At 41.4% G+C, this 16,318-nt stretch overlaps 1 protein-coding gene across 3 annotated transcripts in view; it reads right to left on the reverse strand.

The window, feature by feature from the left end:
• Positions 1-16,318, reverse strand: part of LOC114462280 (electromotor neuron-associated protein 1-like) — a 34,816-nt gene that overhangs the window by 7,223 nt on the left and 11,275 nt on the right. For all 3 annotated transcript variants that reach the window (XM_028445001.1, XM_028445002.1, XM_028445000.1), the window contains exons 6-7: positions 15,759-15,952; positions 14,208-14,351 (exon numbers count right to left, since the gene is read on the reverse strand). In XM_028445001.1, the coding sequence (XP_028300802.1) occupies positions 14,208-14,351; positions 15,759-15,952 (338 nt within the window). The remainder of the gene's footprint in view (positions 1-14,207; positions 14,352-15,758; positions 15,953-16,318) is intronic.

Here is a 16,318-nt window from a genome sequence, read left to right on the forward strand (position 1 = left end):
AGAGTGAGTGAGTGTCAGGGTTATTATACTTCTTGAAATTTAATTTGTTTTGTTTTTTATTTTGTTTTTCAGATTTTACCTTTTTTTTACAGTTTTAGTTTAACAACTAATTAAATAAAAACGTGGGTGAAAAATGAAGTGGTAAATGAATAAACATAATTTAAGATGTGACAATATATCATATAACACCTAGTTTACAAAATATGGACATATTTTAGATTTGAAATCATCAAATGTAGTTTATTCATGTTTCTCTGTAAAATGCTTTAAATGCTCCTGTGTTTATACATGCTGAGTCAGCAGGTAGGCAGGGAAAACTTTATGATGGACCACGTTAGCCCCTCCCATGGTGGGAGGAGGGTGTTGTGTAAATGATCAGCTGTATTCAACTCTGCACAGCCACAGAGTGTCTGTGGGCGCAGGTAATCTCCGCCCACAGACACTCCATAGACTCGTATAGAAGAGGCGTTACTGCACAACTTTAAACGAGAGTGGACGGTATAGATTAGTGCGCCCTGAACAGGAAACACTTCACCAATCAGACGCAGATAAACCAAACAACTTCACACATCATTATTATTATTATTATTATCTATATAATATTTATTCTGATGATCTAAATACAGATATACATTTGTTTTGTAGTACTTTTAATTCATTATCATTTTTATAATTTTTTTGTCAAACAAACGTGGTGAGGGGTGGGGCGGCGCCCTAGCGCCCTCTACTGGCCACCCACCATTGCTATTGACACTAAAACATTAAAACATTTATAAAAATATATCTCGAGTCATTGTCAATCTTTACTTCATACAAAACTACGATACGTCAGTTAAATCAATTATTCATACAGTTCCTCGTGTGTATTCAATACAATACTTGGTCAATAAAGTTGATTCTGATTCTGATTCTGATCAGCATGTATGGCTATGTTGTACATTACCCCCACCCTGCTCAAAAAAAAAGGAAAAAAGGGTGTGACCAAATTCTCTGTGTGTGTGACTGACACACACACACACACAGACAGACAGACAGGTGAGTTACAGACAGACTGTGTTTCCATGGAGACAGTGATCGGTTCTCTCTGTAAATCTATACTTATATTTTAATGTTTGTGATTTGATTATTTTCAAATATATTACAGTTTGTGTTTAGACCACATTTTATTGTTTGCAGATTAAAACATTCTCACTGATTCAGTTTGTGACGTTTTAAACAGATTATTAGTTTTCACTGAGTCACGCTTTGATCCGCTCCATCACTGTAATCATCCGCTCAACAAAGTAGAGCAGGATCTCAGCTCCGTCTGTCTGTGTTAGCTTAGCTTAGCTTAGCTACAGCAGCGCATGGATATAAATACACAGACACAGAATAACTACAGACCGCTCTGTGTCTGTTCTTATCCAGTTTTACACATTAAACCGTGAGGAATGATACTCACTCCATGTTGATGCTCACGATGAACCTTCTGCTGCTGATACAAGCCCCTCCCACCGAGGGGCGTGTCCTGCAGCGCAGGAATACTACAATAAGAAACGTTTCACAGTGACGTCAGAGACATGCGCCGTTCGGAGCATTAAATAATGATAGTAAAAATAAAATATTAATATTAATATCCATCCATCCATCCATCTTCTTCCGCTTAGCCGTTTCCGGGTCGTGGGGGCAGCATCCTCAGTAGGGAGGCCCAGACTTCCCTCTCCCCGGCCACTTCTTCCAGCTCTTCCGGGGGGACCCCGAGACGTTCCCAGGACAAGCTGGAGAGACATAGTCTCTCCAGCTTGTCCTGGGTCTTCCCCGGGGGGACGTGCCCTGAACGCCTCACTAGAGAGGCGTTCAGGGCACGTCCTAATTAGGTGCCCGAGCAACCTCATCTGGCTCTTCTCGATGTGGAGGAGCATAAATAAATAATATTAATATTAATATTATTAATGATAATAATAATAATAATAATAATAATGTAAAGTAGTAATAATGATCATAGCAATACAACATCTAATAGTAGGAACAGTGATATATTAATAGTATGTTAATACAATGTCGCTGGCGTGGTGGGCCGGTGTGCGGCATTGGTGTGGGGTGGCGTTGCCTGGTTGGGGGTGCTTGGGTTCGCCTGCTTATCGGTCTGTGGCTGGCGGGGTGACCCTGCTTGGGCGGTAGATGGCATCCTCTCTCGTCGGGTGGCCGGGGCTGCCTCCCTGTGGAGGGTGTTGCATCGTGGCGCCGTGCGGGCCTGTGCTGACCCTGGTGTGGGCGCGGGCTTCTCTCCTGCTCGGCCGCTCCTTGTTGTGGCGGGGGTCACCCCCTGGGGGATGTGGCTGGTGCCCGGCTGCGCCTGGGGCTCTCTGGCCCCCGCTCTTTCTGTTAGCCTGGCGGCATCTTTGGTTCCAGGGCAGCGCTTGGGTTTACAGTAGTGGTTCTTACACATACACTGGTCTATGATGCACTGACATGATTCATTTATTTAATTGCAATAATAAAACATGCATTGCTGTTTATAAAATATTACACTTTTTGTAGTGTTGACCTTTGACATCATGTGCAGATGAGGTAAAAAAAAGAGAAAAAACCTCTGATTGTATGAATGACATTTATTCACAAATGATATTTTCTGTATTAGTTGAATTCACTCTGGAAGTTTTTTTGCATGTGATCATCAAACTATATTTTTAAAATTTATAATGATTGTAATTTCATTTATTTTTCAACCGGTAGAAGTAAATTTGGTACAAACATCTGTTTTTATAAGTTAATGTATTTTTACGCTGTCCTGTTCTTGTGATTATCTCGACGCAGCGTCTGTCTGACCTCATACTTTGTCCACGGCTTCCAAATACCCCGAGTGTGTGCATCCGTTATTTTACAGTAATTTGGTCTCGTTTCAAAATGTTTATTTTAATTTTATTTCAGATTAACGGCACATTCATGTTCACACAGAAATGAAACCTATTCATCTTTTGACCTCAGAGTGTGAGGGGGCGCTAGAGCACCATCCGTCTCTATTTCACTACACAGCTCCTCACCCGAGCTAGAGTCACGTGTGCGGCCAGAGCCAATCACTGCGCACAGCCAAGCAGACACGGACCGTTTCTCAATCTGTGTACTTGTACCTGTGCAGACTTGTGTGCTCGTGGACTCGTGAAACGTCATCACGCGCGACCTTCTCTGCAGTACCCAGCATGCATCAGAGGAGACTTGTGCGCATAGACATTATAATACGTAGACGCCGTATCAACTGCTGCCGCCCACGAGCGGTGTGTCATTAGGGCGGCCATCTTGGAAAGGTGTCAGTCACTCCTACAGTGTATTATGTCTATAGAGGAATGATGTGTTTACACTATTAAAGTTGTCATAAATCACTAAATTCTCAAGCATTTTTCACGGGGTTTGTCTGTAACAAACGTCTGACATGATATATAGATAGATATATAAATAAATATATATATATATATATAGAACAAAAGGAACCTAGAAAACGTTCAGATGTGCTCAGGTTTTTATTGACAACATTGTTTAAGGCTATACATTGCATTTGACAATGATTATTATTGTATAATTACTACTGTTATTATTGTTATTGCTATTCTTAGAAATATCATTACATCATCATATTATTGTATTATTTTTTATTGTTAATCTGTTATAGTTACTGGTATTCTCATTGTATTAATATTGTTATTGCATTAGAATGTTAGATTATTAATTTCATTATTGATAACATCGAATAGATCAGTGGTTTTCAACCTGTTCATCCAGCGACCCCCAAAATAAAGGTCTCAGAGAGCAGGTACCCTCCAAAATAAAGGTTCCTGAGAGTGGGGACCCTGCAAAATAAAGGTTCCAGAAAGCGGGTACCCTCCAAAATAAAGGTTCCAGAGAGTGGGGACCCTCCAAAATAAAGGTTCCAAAGAGCGGGACCCTCCAAAATAAAGGTTCCAGAGAGTGGGGACCCTCCAAAATAAAGGTTCCAAAGAGCGGGACCCTCCAAAATAAAGGTTCCAAAGACTGGGACCCTCCAAAATAAAGGTTCCAGAGAGTGGGGACCCTCCAAAATAAAGGTCCCATAGAGCAGGGACCCTCCAAAATAAAGGTCCCATAGAGCAGGGACCCTCCAAAATAAAGGTTCCATAGAGCAGGGACCCTCCAAAATAAAGGTCCCATAGAGCAGGGACCCTCCAAAATAAAGGTTCCATAGAGCAGGGACCCTCCAAAATAAAGGTTCCATAGAGCAGGGACCCCCACTGTAGCTGAAGGTGGTTGAACACAGACATGAACATTGAAGAACAGTCATGTGGAGACAGGACCATCTATAAGGGGGAATAAAGGAGAGATTTTTGGGGTCCATCCATAAAGTCAGTAAAATGATGGTCTATTGTTCTATGAATCTGTGATAACCACATTTATTTATTCATCTGAATAATATCCACTGTTATCCAGGAACGTTTATTATTATTATTATAGTCATCTTAAAGATGGAAATCATGGTTTTAATCACTAATAAAATGGTTCAAAGTGACCAAAAATGGTGGAAAGGAGGTGAAATGTGATTATGGCATTTAAAAAGTAAAAACAATTAGTTTAAACTGATAGAAAAAAATGGACATGACAAATTATGAATGTGGTTAAATTGTCCAAAAATAATCATGAAATCTGGTGAAAAGTGACAATAATAGATCAACATATGTGACATTAGGTGTAAAAGTGGTAGAAATGGTTTATAAGTGATGAACATGTCTGGAAAAAATGTGTAGAAAAGTCATTAAAATGTGATGTAGAAGTGTCAGAAATGTGAGAAATGTAGCAAAAATACATTAAAAGGAGAAAAAATATGGAAATAAAAAGTGATGAAAATATGTTAAAATATGGTGAGTTTGGTGGAGTTGTAGAAAAATGGTAAAAATAAGTAAAAATGAGCTGAAATTGTTAAAAATGTTTTGAATGTATCTGGTGACCCCCTTGGTCTCATGATCCCAAATGGGTTACTGACCCTAAGGTTGAGAACCCCTGTGATAGTGAACATGGAACAGGTAGAGTTCACACAATACAAAGAACATGTTTTAGTAAATTTAGAGAAAAAAGACAAGACAAAGATATCAGAGCAATTTAATAAAAACAAATAGATTTAAAGTCAATAAAACAATGTAAAAGGATGATTTACATACAGATACATATACAAAATAATATTTAGATGTTCATGAAAAACTTCCCAAAGGTAAACCCATCTATGATATAGACTTACGACACACAGAGTGAAATATTTAAAACTTTTATTTCTTTAAATATAGATGATTCAATTCAGTGTCTCAGAAAATAAGAATATTACATTAGATGATTAAAAACAATAAAGAATGATTCTATGTTTACACCATGGTATGAGTGAGTCCCCCATAGATACCCCAAAGGCTTCATCACCTCCAGGCCACGCCCCCATTGATGCTAAACAGGCCCAACCAATCACTGACAGTATACAAATAAACTCTTTAAAATATATTTTTTAATGATCAAATGTAATTTTCTGAAGTAATACATTTCATTTTTTCATTTTCTGTGAAACTTAATCATTAACATTTAAAGAAGTCAAGGTTTGAAATATGTCACTATGTATCAGAGTGAATTAATTAAACTTCTGACACATCTTTCAATTACAACTTGTAAATTTCCTGTTGATTAGAAAAAAACTGTTATTGTCTCGATATTTAAACCAGGAGCTCAGGACTGATTACAGACCCATATCTATTTTATTTATACTGATTAAAAAACTGTAGCCACACAGCTAGCTGACCACCTGGAGACCCATTAGTTTCTGCACCTTCAGAAACTGCTGCTTTATAGAAAATCTGAAAAAGTGTAATGACGGGGGAGAAGTGGTGGGGGCAGTGTTTTTAGATTTAAGGAGGGGCTTCCTCACTGTGGATCATGACTTGCTTCTGTCTAAAATGTCATCTTTGAACATCTCACCAGAAACAATAGAGTGGTTTACATCCTACCTCCATGTGTGTGAAAGTGGCTCAGGACAAATCCACTTTTTAAATAATAAAATGGGTGTCCCCCAGGGCTCTATAATGGGACCTTTGTTGTTTTGTCTCTTCATAAATGACCTGCTTTTGTCCTGTTCAGATGTCTAGTGTCTAGTTCATTATACAACCAAGCAAACCAACCCACTACCATCACTGCATTTAAATGATATTCCCTTAAACTAATATAGAAATGCATTAATAACCTTTCAGCAGAGCCACTAAGTTCATTATTACAGAGACAAAACAGCACCAGAGTCACCAGTAGCACCTCCAGTAATAAGTGAACAATCTCCAGCCGTAGAACACATTGGTCAGTGTTTTTTCCATCAAACAGACCAAACTGTAGAACTCACTGTATACCATCTCACATGTATAACAGTTTAAATTGTTCACGTCCAGGCTCAAGTTGTGGCTTAAAACAAATCAAAGTTGTACAGATTTGTAAATAATGTTTTTAATAGTGTGATGAGTTAGTGTGTGTATCTGTGTGAGCTGAATGTGGAATGTATAAATGCTGAATCACTGCTGTAATCAACAAAATATGTGTTTAAGATTGTGCTTTTATACATTTTGTATAATTTGTATCGAGCTCAACCAGGAACAGGAGTAGAGAATTAGCATTAGCATTAGCTATACACTGTATGCATCTTTTGCTGTAACTATGTCTCTGTCAAATAAATAAATGTGTCATGAGTCTATAGTTCTATAGATGTACAGTATGTATAATATATACTGTAAATACGCCCCAATCATCACATTAGCTGTTGTACTCATTCCTTTTCTAGTAAATATGTTTAATTAATTTATTCCTATTTCTAGAGGCTATAATTATGGTGAACAATGATCATGTGATGAATTCTTCTTCTGTGGTAACAATAACCGTTCCTCCATGTTAACATAAGCTAATGTAAGCTAACACAAGCTAACGTCTGTCTGTGAATGGTCACACCACTGATAACTCCGCCCCTTTGTTGTGAATCACCAGGTTAAGTTTTATAGTACCAGATGAGATCAGTGAAGCTCTGCAGGATAAACTAAGTCTGACTTTAGGAACAGGATAGCTGCACTGTGGGTCTCCATGACAACCAATGTGCTTTATCTTTGGTGAAATGATTCTATCCCAGAGAAAGAGGATTAGCTTAGCCTGGATTAATCCCATTTTCCCAGCTCTGTTTAGATCAATATTATATCTATATATAAACATTGGACTTACTCCTATAGTGACATCATCACAGTGTGGTGTGTGTTTAACTTTTACAGGATGATCAGGAACAGGTTCTAGAGTATTATTAGACTATTTAAGATGACATCATGGGCTCTACCTCCCAACACCTCACCCTTCAATAACTACAGATCTTCAACCTCAGGTTCTGGTCTTAACGAGAGGCCGTCCTCCAGGTCTTGGTACTTGTTTCTGACCGGGTCATTTTTAGAGGCGTGTTTATCTAACTATTATAACCTTTAAACGCACACATTCAGTCCATTCACAAGAAAGTGTCCAATGTTTCCATGACGACTGACGCATCTCACGTCTCATTGGCTCAAATAATATTAAACATCCAAGACACAAAGAGCACTTTTACGTGTGTGTGTGTGTGCGTGCTGAAACTGTGTTTGTGTGTTACAATGTGTGTGTGTGTGCGTGTTGAAATGTGTGTGTGTGTGTGTTACACTGTGTGTGTGTGTGTGTGTGTGCGCGTTACACTGTGTGTGTGTGTGTGTGTGCATGTGTGTTACACTGTGTGTGTGTGTGTGTGTGTTGAAATGTGTGTGTGTGTTACACTGTGTGTGTGTGCATGTGTGTTACACTGTGTGTGTGTGTGCGCGTTACACTGTATGTGTGCATGTGTGTTACACTGTGTGTGTGTGTGTGTGTGTGTTTTCCTACATCTGATGTAGGAAAACAAGTGGATTGTGATCAGTGTATACTTTTATTGTCATGATACTGGACATATGATCGCTAACTGCCCCGTTATTTTACGCAGAGAGCAATCAAAGAGCAAAACAAAATCATCAACTCCAAAAAGCGTTGGTTTTGTGCGTCCTGCTCCATTGCAACCTACTGACACGTCATGCGTTAGTGACGGTATGATCAGTATTCTCTGTGATACTGGAGCTTCTCAGTCATTAATTGTACAGAGCACTTCACCCTTTTCTGACAGCTCATACTGTGGCTCAGACGCGCTGGTGTGGGGGGTGCAAATGAGCACTTTGCGCCCCCCGCTCCATTCAATATGTTTGAGTTCCTCTCTAGTGTCTGGACGAGTGCGTGTAGGAGTGCGGGAACGGTTACCAGTCCAGGGGGTGTCCATGATATTGGGGAATGATCTGGCGGGTGAACGTGTGTTTCCTGTTGTGGAAGTGATTAATAATCCCGGAGTTGGTTTGATAACTGCAGGAAAAAATAACGTGTTTCCTGTTTGTGCTGTAACCCGTGCACAAGCTAGAAAATGTAAAGGTATAGATTTGTCTGATTCATTTCTGTCAAATGATCATCAGGACCAGATGAGTGAAAAAATTGACTCTGATGATAATCCAGCAAAACTTAATGACAGTCTGATACCCAGTGAAGCAGATTTGAAGTTTGAGGTGGATCAAAGTTCTTTTGTAGCCGCTCAAAACACAGACCGAACCCTGTCTGCTTGTTTAGAAGCTGCAGTCACCACTCAAACCAATTCTGAAAATGTGTACAGTTTGGAGAACGGTGTCCTTATGCGCCGTTGGTTTCCTCCTGCAACTGGTCATTTAGAGTGGAATGTGGTGAAACAAGTGGTGGTTCCACAACCGTTCCGTTACCAGGTGCTTAGTTTAGCTCACGATGGTCTTGCTGGACATTTAGGAATTAAGAAAACCTATTACAGAGTCCTTCGCTGTTTTTTTTGGCCTGGACTCAAATCTGATGTGGGAAAATTCTGTCGCTCATGTCACGTGTGTCAATTAAGTGGAAAACCTAATCAGACAATTCCTCCAGCACCATTGCATCCAATCCCAGCTTTAGGTGAACCTTTTGAAAACGTTGTGTTAGACTGTGTTGGTCCCCTCCAAAAAACCAAGTGTGGTAACCAATACATGGTAACTCTAATGTGTAGTGCAACTCGTTACCCAGAAGCCATCCCTCTACGCACCATAAAAGCTAGGACTGTGATTAAAGCACTGCTAAAATTCTTCTCAACCTTTGGGCTTCCACGGTCTGTACAAACAGACCAGGGAAGTAATTTTACTTCCAAAGTGTTCTCCCAGGTCCTTGCTTCATTGTCACTTAAGCATGTTAAATCTAGCGCTTTCCACCCTCAATCCCAGGGGGCGCTGGAGCGGTTCCACCAGACGTTAAAGTCTATGCTGCAAAAATACTGTCTGGAGCAGCGTAGAGATTGGGATGAAGGGTTGGCTTTCCTCCTCATGGCTGTGCGTGAGAGTGTTCAGGAGTCAACTGGTTTTAGCCCAGCTGACTTAGTGTTTGGTCACACCGTGCGTGGACCACTACAGTTGTTAAAAGAAAAAGTTCTGGAGGAAGTTCATCGTCCTATGTGTAATGTGCTGGAATCGTTTCTAAGGTAAGGGAGAGGTTGCACAATGCTTGTCAGATTGCAAGTAGTTCGTTGGCTGCATCCCAACAGGGGATGAAGCGTAGATATGATTGTAAGGCTGTTAAGACAGTTTAGTGCTGGTGATAAAGTTCTGGTTCTGCTTCTGATTCCTAGTTCTTCACTTCAGGCCAAATTTTGTAGGCCTTATAATGTTGAGAAACAGTTAAGTGAGACGGACTATGTGATTGGCACCCCTGATAGAATGAGGAAGTCGAGAGTTTGTCATGTAAACATGATAAAAAAATATGTCCCGAGAAGTGATCTTTCAAAACCACCTGCTGTGGCCGTGGTAGTCTCTGTGTCGACTTCGCGAAAGACAGAGGGTAGTGAGAATTGTACCGATTTTCCTTTAAAAGATTCACCCAGTTCATCTCGTTTGGAGAACTCTGCAATCATGAGTGACATGCAAACGTATCTAAGTCATTTAGAGGGCACTTTTCAGACAGATACTGTATTATAAATTTAACTCTGAATAATCCCACGTTGTTTTCAGACACTCCAACCCGTACCACTGTGTTGTCACATGACATAGACACTGGTAAAAGTCCCCCCATTAAACAGGCGGCTTACCGTGTAAACCCAACCAAACGTGCTCTTATGAAAGAGGAGATTACATATCTGTTGGAGAATAACCTTGCTGTTCGAAGTTGTAGTGCTTGGAGTTCACCTTGTTTGCTGGTTCCCAAACCGGATGGAACTAATAGATTCTGTACTGACTACAGTTAACAATGTCACCAAAGCTGATTCGTTCCCCTACCCCGGATCGATGATTGTGTAGACCGAGTTGGATCTGCAAAATTTGTGACAAAACTTGATTTATTGAAAGGATACTGGCAAGTTCCTTTGACCTCCCATGCTTCTGAAGTTTCTGCTTTTGTTACCCCAGATGGTTTTTTTCCAGTATACAGTGATGCCCTTTGGTCTTCGAAATGCTCCTGCCACGTTTCAGCGGCTGATGAATATGGTGCTTGCTGAGGTAAGCAACTGCGAAGTGTATATAGATGATGTTGTTGTGTATTCTGACACCTGGACTGAGCATTTACACACATTGAGACTGGTTTTTAGCAAACTAAAGGAGGCCAATCTGACCTTAAACTTAGCAAAGTGTGAGTTTGGTAAAGCGACTATCACCTATCTAGGTAGGAGGGTAGGTCAGGGACAGGTGCGGCCTATAACTGCTAAGATTCAGGCTATCATTGAGTACCCTGCGCTAGTGTTGTGGTGGTCAAGACCGGTCTTGGTCTCGAGACCAAATTTTAAAGGTCTTGGTCTTGTCTCGGACTCTGAAGCATTTTGACTCGGTCTTGTCTTGGACTCGGGATTTTCCGTCAAGACCGTTAGAGACCAGCACTAATTCCTGCTATTTTTAAACATTTTTATAATGTGATAATAACACAGAGAAGAACAGGATAAAACAATCCTTTATTCATTATTTAATCCACCCTGTTTAATGACCACAACCTTCCTTAATATGACTGAGTGACGTGTGTGACACTCATACGTGTGTGACACTCATACGTGTGTGTGGCTCCGGTGTCAGTTTGGACAATGGAGCAGAAGGAGATATGAACTAATCACCGGTAAAAATCCCAGTAAAACTCTGTAAAACAATCACCAGTAATAAATATTATCTCCCTGGTAAATACAGTAGCTCTAATAACTGGTAAAATGATAAACTGATGATATTACAGCCTGTGAAGGCTGGATAGGGGACGCACTTACTCTGCTTCTGGGTCCTAGTGCCAGCCGAACGGTGAAGCCTGTTCTATTTACTGTGTTTACTGAGGTCCGTGTGTGTTTAATAAGTCCGTGTGTGTTTAATAAGTCAGTGTGTGTTTAATAAGTCTGTGTGTTTAATAAGTCAGTGTGTGTTTAATAAGTCTGTGTGTTTAATAAGTCCGTGTGTGTTTAATAAGTCAGTGTGTGTTTAATAAGTCTGTGTGTTTAATAAGTCAGTGTGTGTTTAATAAGTCTGTGTGTTTAATAAGTCAGTGTGTGTTTAATAAGTCTGTGTGTGTTTAATAAGTCCGTGTGTGTCCGTGTGAAAGTCTGCATGTTTATGCATCTGTCCATCCACTCTTTTCATTATATCCATGTCTTTTAAGGCTTTATTACATAATGTCGGCTGTAGTCCGGGCCGCCGCCATCTTGGATTATGTCATCACCAGCGCGTCATCGCCGCAGAGTTAAAGTGGTGTTTTTTTTGTGACTTTAGACTCCAATTACATGTATGTATATAATATGTTCCCCACAATATAAACAGGTTCAAAATATAATTATTTTTTACAGTTTCTGTTTCCACTGTATCCATAATAATAATAATTATATATATATATATATATATATATAATAACTATTGATTAATTTGTTACATGACTGTTCCAGGGTTTGAGTTTGTTTTATTTAGTTTCACATCTACCTGTAGATCTATGTTTTTTACACTGATGACAACTTGTTTGTAGTTTTATTTCAGAAAGTTTCACTTTTACAGTTACAGTTGGAAACCTTTGTTAATTGAATATCCTAGTTATATTACAGCAACCAAATTAAACTATATCAACTAAGTGAATTAATAAAAATAACCTGTGTAAAGGCTTTTTCAAACTAAAAAAATATCTTGTGAAATCTGTGACCTGTTAAACCTGCACAACTCAAAGAATCAGAATCAAGAATCATTATTTCGTGGCAGAAATGCTTTTAAACACTTGCTGTACATTCAGCTGACATAAAAATCTTGTTTTCAAATATGTAGAATAATTGTGAATTTATCAGTAGCAGTAGTAGTTTTAATATTTTAGTTAATTTTTTGCAGGCACCTTTTTTTTTTGTCCGTCAAATGTATTTAAAATAAACTAAAATTAAAGAGAGATGTTATTTAACTGTTGAACCTTGCCATAATTTTATTTATTTATTTATTTTTTTAAATTGAAAAAAAAATGTTTATGGTCTTGGTCTTGGTCTTGGTTTGTCTCGGTCTTGGTCTTGACTCGGTCTCGGCTCCCGAAAGTCTTGGTCTTGTCTTGGTCTCGGTGCATTCTGGTCTCGGGCAAGTCTTGGTCTCGGATAGTGCGGTCTTGAACACAACACTACCCTGCGCCACAGACCAGGCGAGAACGCCGTCGATTTTTAGGAATGGCTGGTTACTATCGCAGCTTTTGTAAAAACTTTGCGGAAGTGGTTGCCCCTCTAACGAATTTAACCAGTGTAAAAAAAAAAAGTTAATTTGGAGTGAAGAGTGCCAACATGCTTTTACTGCCTGTAAAGCACTTCTGTGTAGTAGCCCTGTTCTGTCTGCCCCTGAAGTGTTACGCCCATTTCAGCTGGAGGTGGATGCAAGTGCAAATGGTGCTGGAGCGGTTTTATTTCAGGAGGATGGGGATGGAGTTAATCACCCGGTGTGCTACTTTTCAAAGACGTTCAGTGGAGCTCAGGTAAACTATAGCACAATAGAGAAAGAAGCTCTAAGCCTTCTTCTAGCTCTGCAGTTTTTTAAAGTTTACGTCGGGTCCTCAGTCATTCCAATAAAAGTATACACTGATCACAATCCACTTGTTTTCCTACATCAGATGCGAAACTCAAATCAAAGATTAATGCGATGGTCACTACTCATTCAAGATTTTAATTTGGAAATAAAACACAAGAAGGGGAGTGAAAATATTTTTGCTGATGCATTGTCCCGAGCTTAATCTTGTATTATGTTAAATCAAACTTGAGAAGTTTGTTTTCTTTGGTTGGGGAATGTTACGGCTGGTGCCTTATTGTGTTTACTGTGTTGGTGGAGGAGTGAGAGCTCTTCCACAATGTAATATCTATCCCAATGAGCAGGACAGCAGGGAGTGGCCATCACCAAGGATGCTGATTGGTTCTCCCCAGGGTGTGGCCCTACATAAGGACTGTCTACCCCAGAAGCTGGTGGAGAGCAGTAGCGATGTGTGACTCTCCCTTGCTTGCTGTCCACCAAGTGTGTATCTGGCTGTGTGAAGTGTGTGTGTGTATTCAGTGTTCCTGGTTTAACCAGCGTTTTGAGTTTGAACTGTACCTGGAATTATTGTTTATATTTTGTAAAGAAGCTGTAGGGATGAGCTGCCATTTCATTTCCTGTTTTCTAGTGTTTTTGTGTATAGGCTTAATAGAGTTTATTTATTATTTTGGCCTTGGTTCACCCTGACGTTGATGCTTCTGTTTTTGTGTTTAATTGTTGGGCAATAAATGACCTTTGCCTTATTCAACTCTCTGTGTTTCTTTTAAATGTGTTTGTTCCTACCCTAGACTAGGGACGGAACAGTGTGTGCATGTATTACACTATGTGTGTGTGTATGTTACACTGTGTGTGTGCCTGTATTACACTGTGTGTGTGTGTGTTACACTGTGTGTGTGTTACAGTATGCGCGTTACTGCGTGTGTTACACTGTGTGTGTGTGCGCGTTACACTGTGTGTGTGTATTACACTGTGTGTGTGTGTGTGTGTATGTGTGTGTGTTACACTGTGTGTGTAAGCCAATCAAACACAGAGACATCATGATCAAAACAAGGCCTCTGATTGGCTGAGAGACTTCATGTCCCAGAATGCAGCAGTCAGTGAGCGTGCTCAGTGCAGCTCTACCTTACAGGCGGGGAAGCTGTCGTCCTGCATGGCGACGGTGCTGCTGCTGCCCAGCACAGTGAGGGACAGCGCCCCCTGCTGCTGCAGCGTCTCCTGGTACCACTCACGCATCACCAACGAATCAAAGGTCGGGATCAGGGTCACCTGAGGGCACACGGACCAATAGATTTTAATGTCCAGGGAGGGGCGTGTCCACTCTGCATGGACTTAAAGAAGAAAAAATAAAAGAAGAGTTAGATATTGTCATGTTCATCAAAAGGAAAACTGAAAGTGATGAAGATAAATATACTCAGATGGACACACGCATGTGCACACACGCCCTGATATTTGGTCTGTTTTAATCTCTTTCTCACTCACTCGGTTCTCTCTATGTTCCTCGTGTCAATTTCGTCAAAACAAAGCGGCATCTTTAATGTTTCCGTTGCGTGTCAGTAAAATTACCGCAATTTACTGACACTGGCTGTAAAGAGAAACTTCTTATCTTTCATAAACTGGTGGAATATGTCCGATAGAGAGACTCAAGATAGGAAATAAAAAGGGTGGGGAAGAATAAATTGTTATTCAGTGAGGGTGAGATGTGAAGTTGTAGAACATATTGTGCTTATTATATTGTGTAATCAAGCCAGTATAGTGACTAGTGTGAAGTTTAGCTATAATGGTGGTGGCTGTGGACAGGGGGAATGAGTGAGTGGTAGTACCTAAAGCAGGTATTTGGGATTAATGTGTCCAAAGTTAAGCACCCTCCGGGGGGTGGTGTGTTGAGGTGTAATTAAAATTGGAGGGATTAGTAGGGCAGCCAGAGGTGTGAGTGCCGCCCCCATGCCACTACTTAGTAGCACAGGCGGCGGCCCCCTCCACCCCAGCCCCACCAACCAGCCCCCCAAGGGTTAAGTATGTGAGTGTGGTGCAACAAGTGGGTGAGCCAGACCAGCTGGGAGTGTGTGATGTGAAGTGTCCATGTCGGAGGCCTGTCCGGTAGGAGCCCGGCCCGTCCGCATGGCGGGCCACCGGAGAGGGTAGATGGCGCAGACGGGCACGCGGCACTGCGGGCCCCAGGGACGCGCCGAGCAGCACAACCGGAGACCCCCCACGGCACCCCCCGAACCATGCCGGCCATATGGAGCGCAGCGGGACTCCCCCAGGCGGAGCCAGGCACCAGCCACATCCCCCAGCAGTCCAGGAGGCGACCCCTGCCGCCAGCCGGCCCGCCCCGCCAAAGCAGGTGGCGGCCGAGCAGGAGAGAGGCCAGCTCTCACACCAGGGCCAGCACAGGCCCGCAAGACAGCACCCTCCAAAGGTGGGTGGCCCCGGCCCCCCCGATGAGAAAGGACGCCACCAACCACCCAAGCAGGGCCACCCCGCCAGCCACGGACCGATCGGCAGGCGAACCCATGCACCCCCAGCCAGGCACCGCAACCCCACACCAACATTGCCAGGAGTTGGTACGGCCCGAGCTTGCAGTAAGAGTACACCCTTAGAGAGCTTTCACACAGTCTGTGAACTCTGACCCTGTGAGGAGGTGACCCGTGTCCTGTAGTGGACCATCCTCACCTTCAGCTGGGCCCAGCAGCTCTTTCCTTCCAGCAGAGCGTCCAGAACCTTCCTGGTGTCTCTCCGTGGGTCGTCGCCACTCAGCACGTAGTGAGATGAGCGCAGGCAGCGGAACAGGTCTGCATCTATCGAGGACTGGCCTGATGGGAGGTAGGCCAGGTCCACATACACCACAGGACCAGCAGAACCAGCAGCTGTGGGAGCCAAACACAATAAACACATTCACTTATAGATACAAATTATTTTAAATATTGAATCTGTGAATTTAAAGCTTGGTGGAATACCAGCATAAACCAGTATAAATCAGATTAAACCAGTACAAACCAGTATAAATCAGATTAAACAAGTACAAACCAGGATAAACCAGTATAAATCAGATTAAACCAGTATAAACCAGTATAAACTAGTATAACCAGATTAAACCAGTATAAACTAGTATAACCAGATTAAACCAGTATAAACTAGTATAACCAGATTAAACCAGTATAAACTAGTATAACCAGATTAAACCAGTATAACCAGTATAAACCAAAGTGTGTCTCAGAATAAACCCAGTCTTA

The sequence above is a fragment of the Gouania willdenowi genome, chromosome 4, assembly GCF_900634775.1.
Source record: "Gouania willdenowi chromosome 4, fGouWil2.1, whole genome shotgun sequence".
NCBI classification, from domain to species: Eukaryota; Metazoa; Chordata; class Actinopteri; order Blenniiformes; family Gobiesocidae; genus Gouania; species Gouania willdenowi.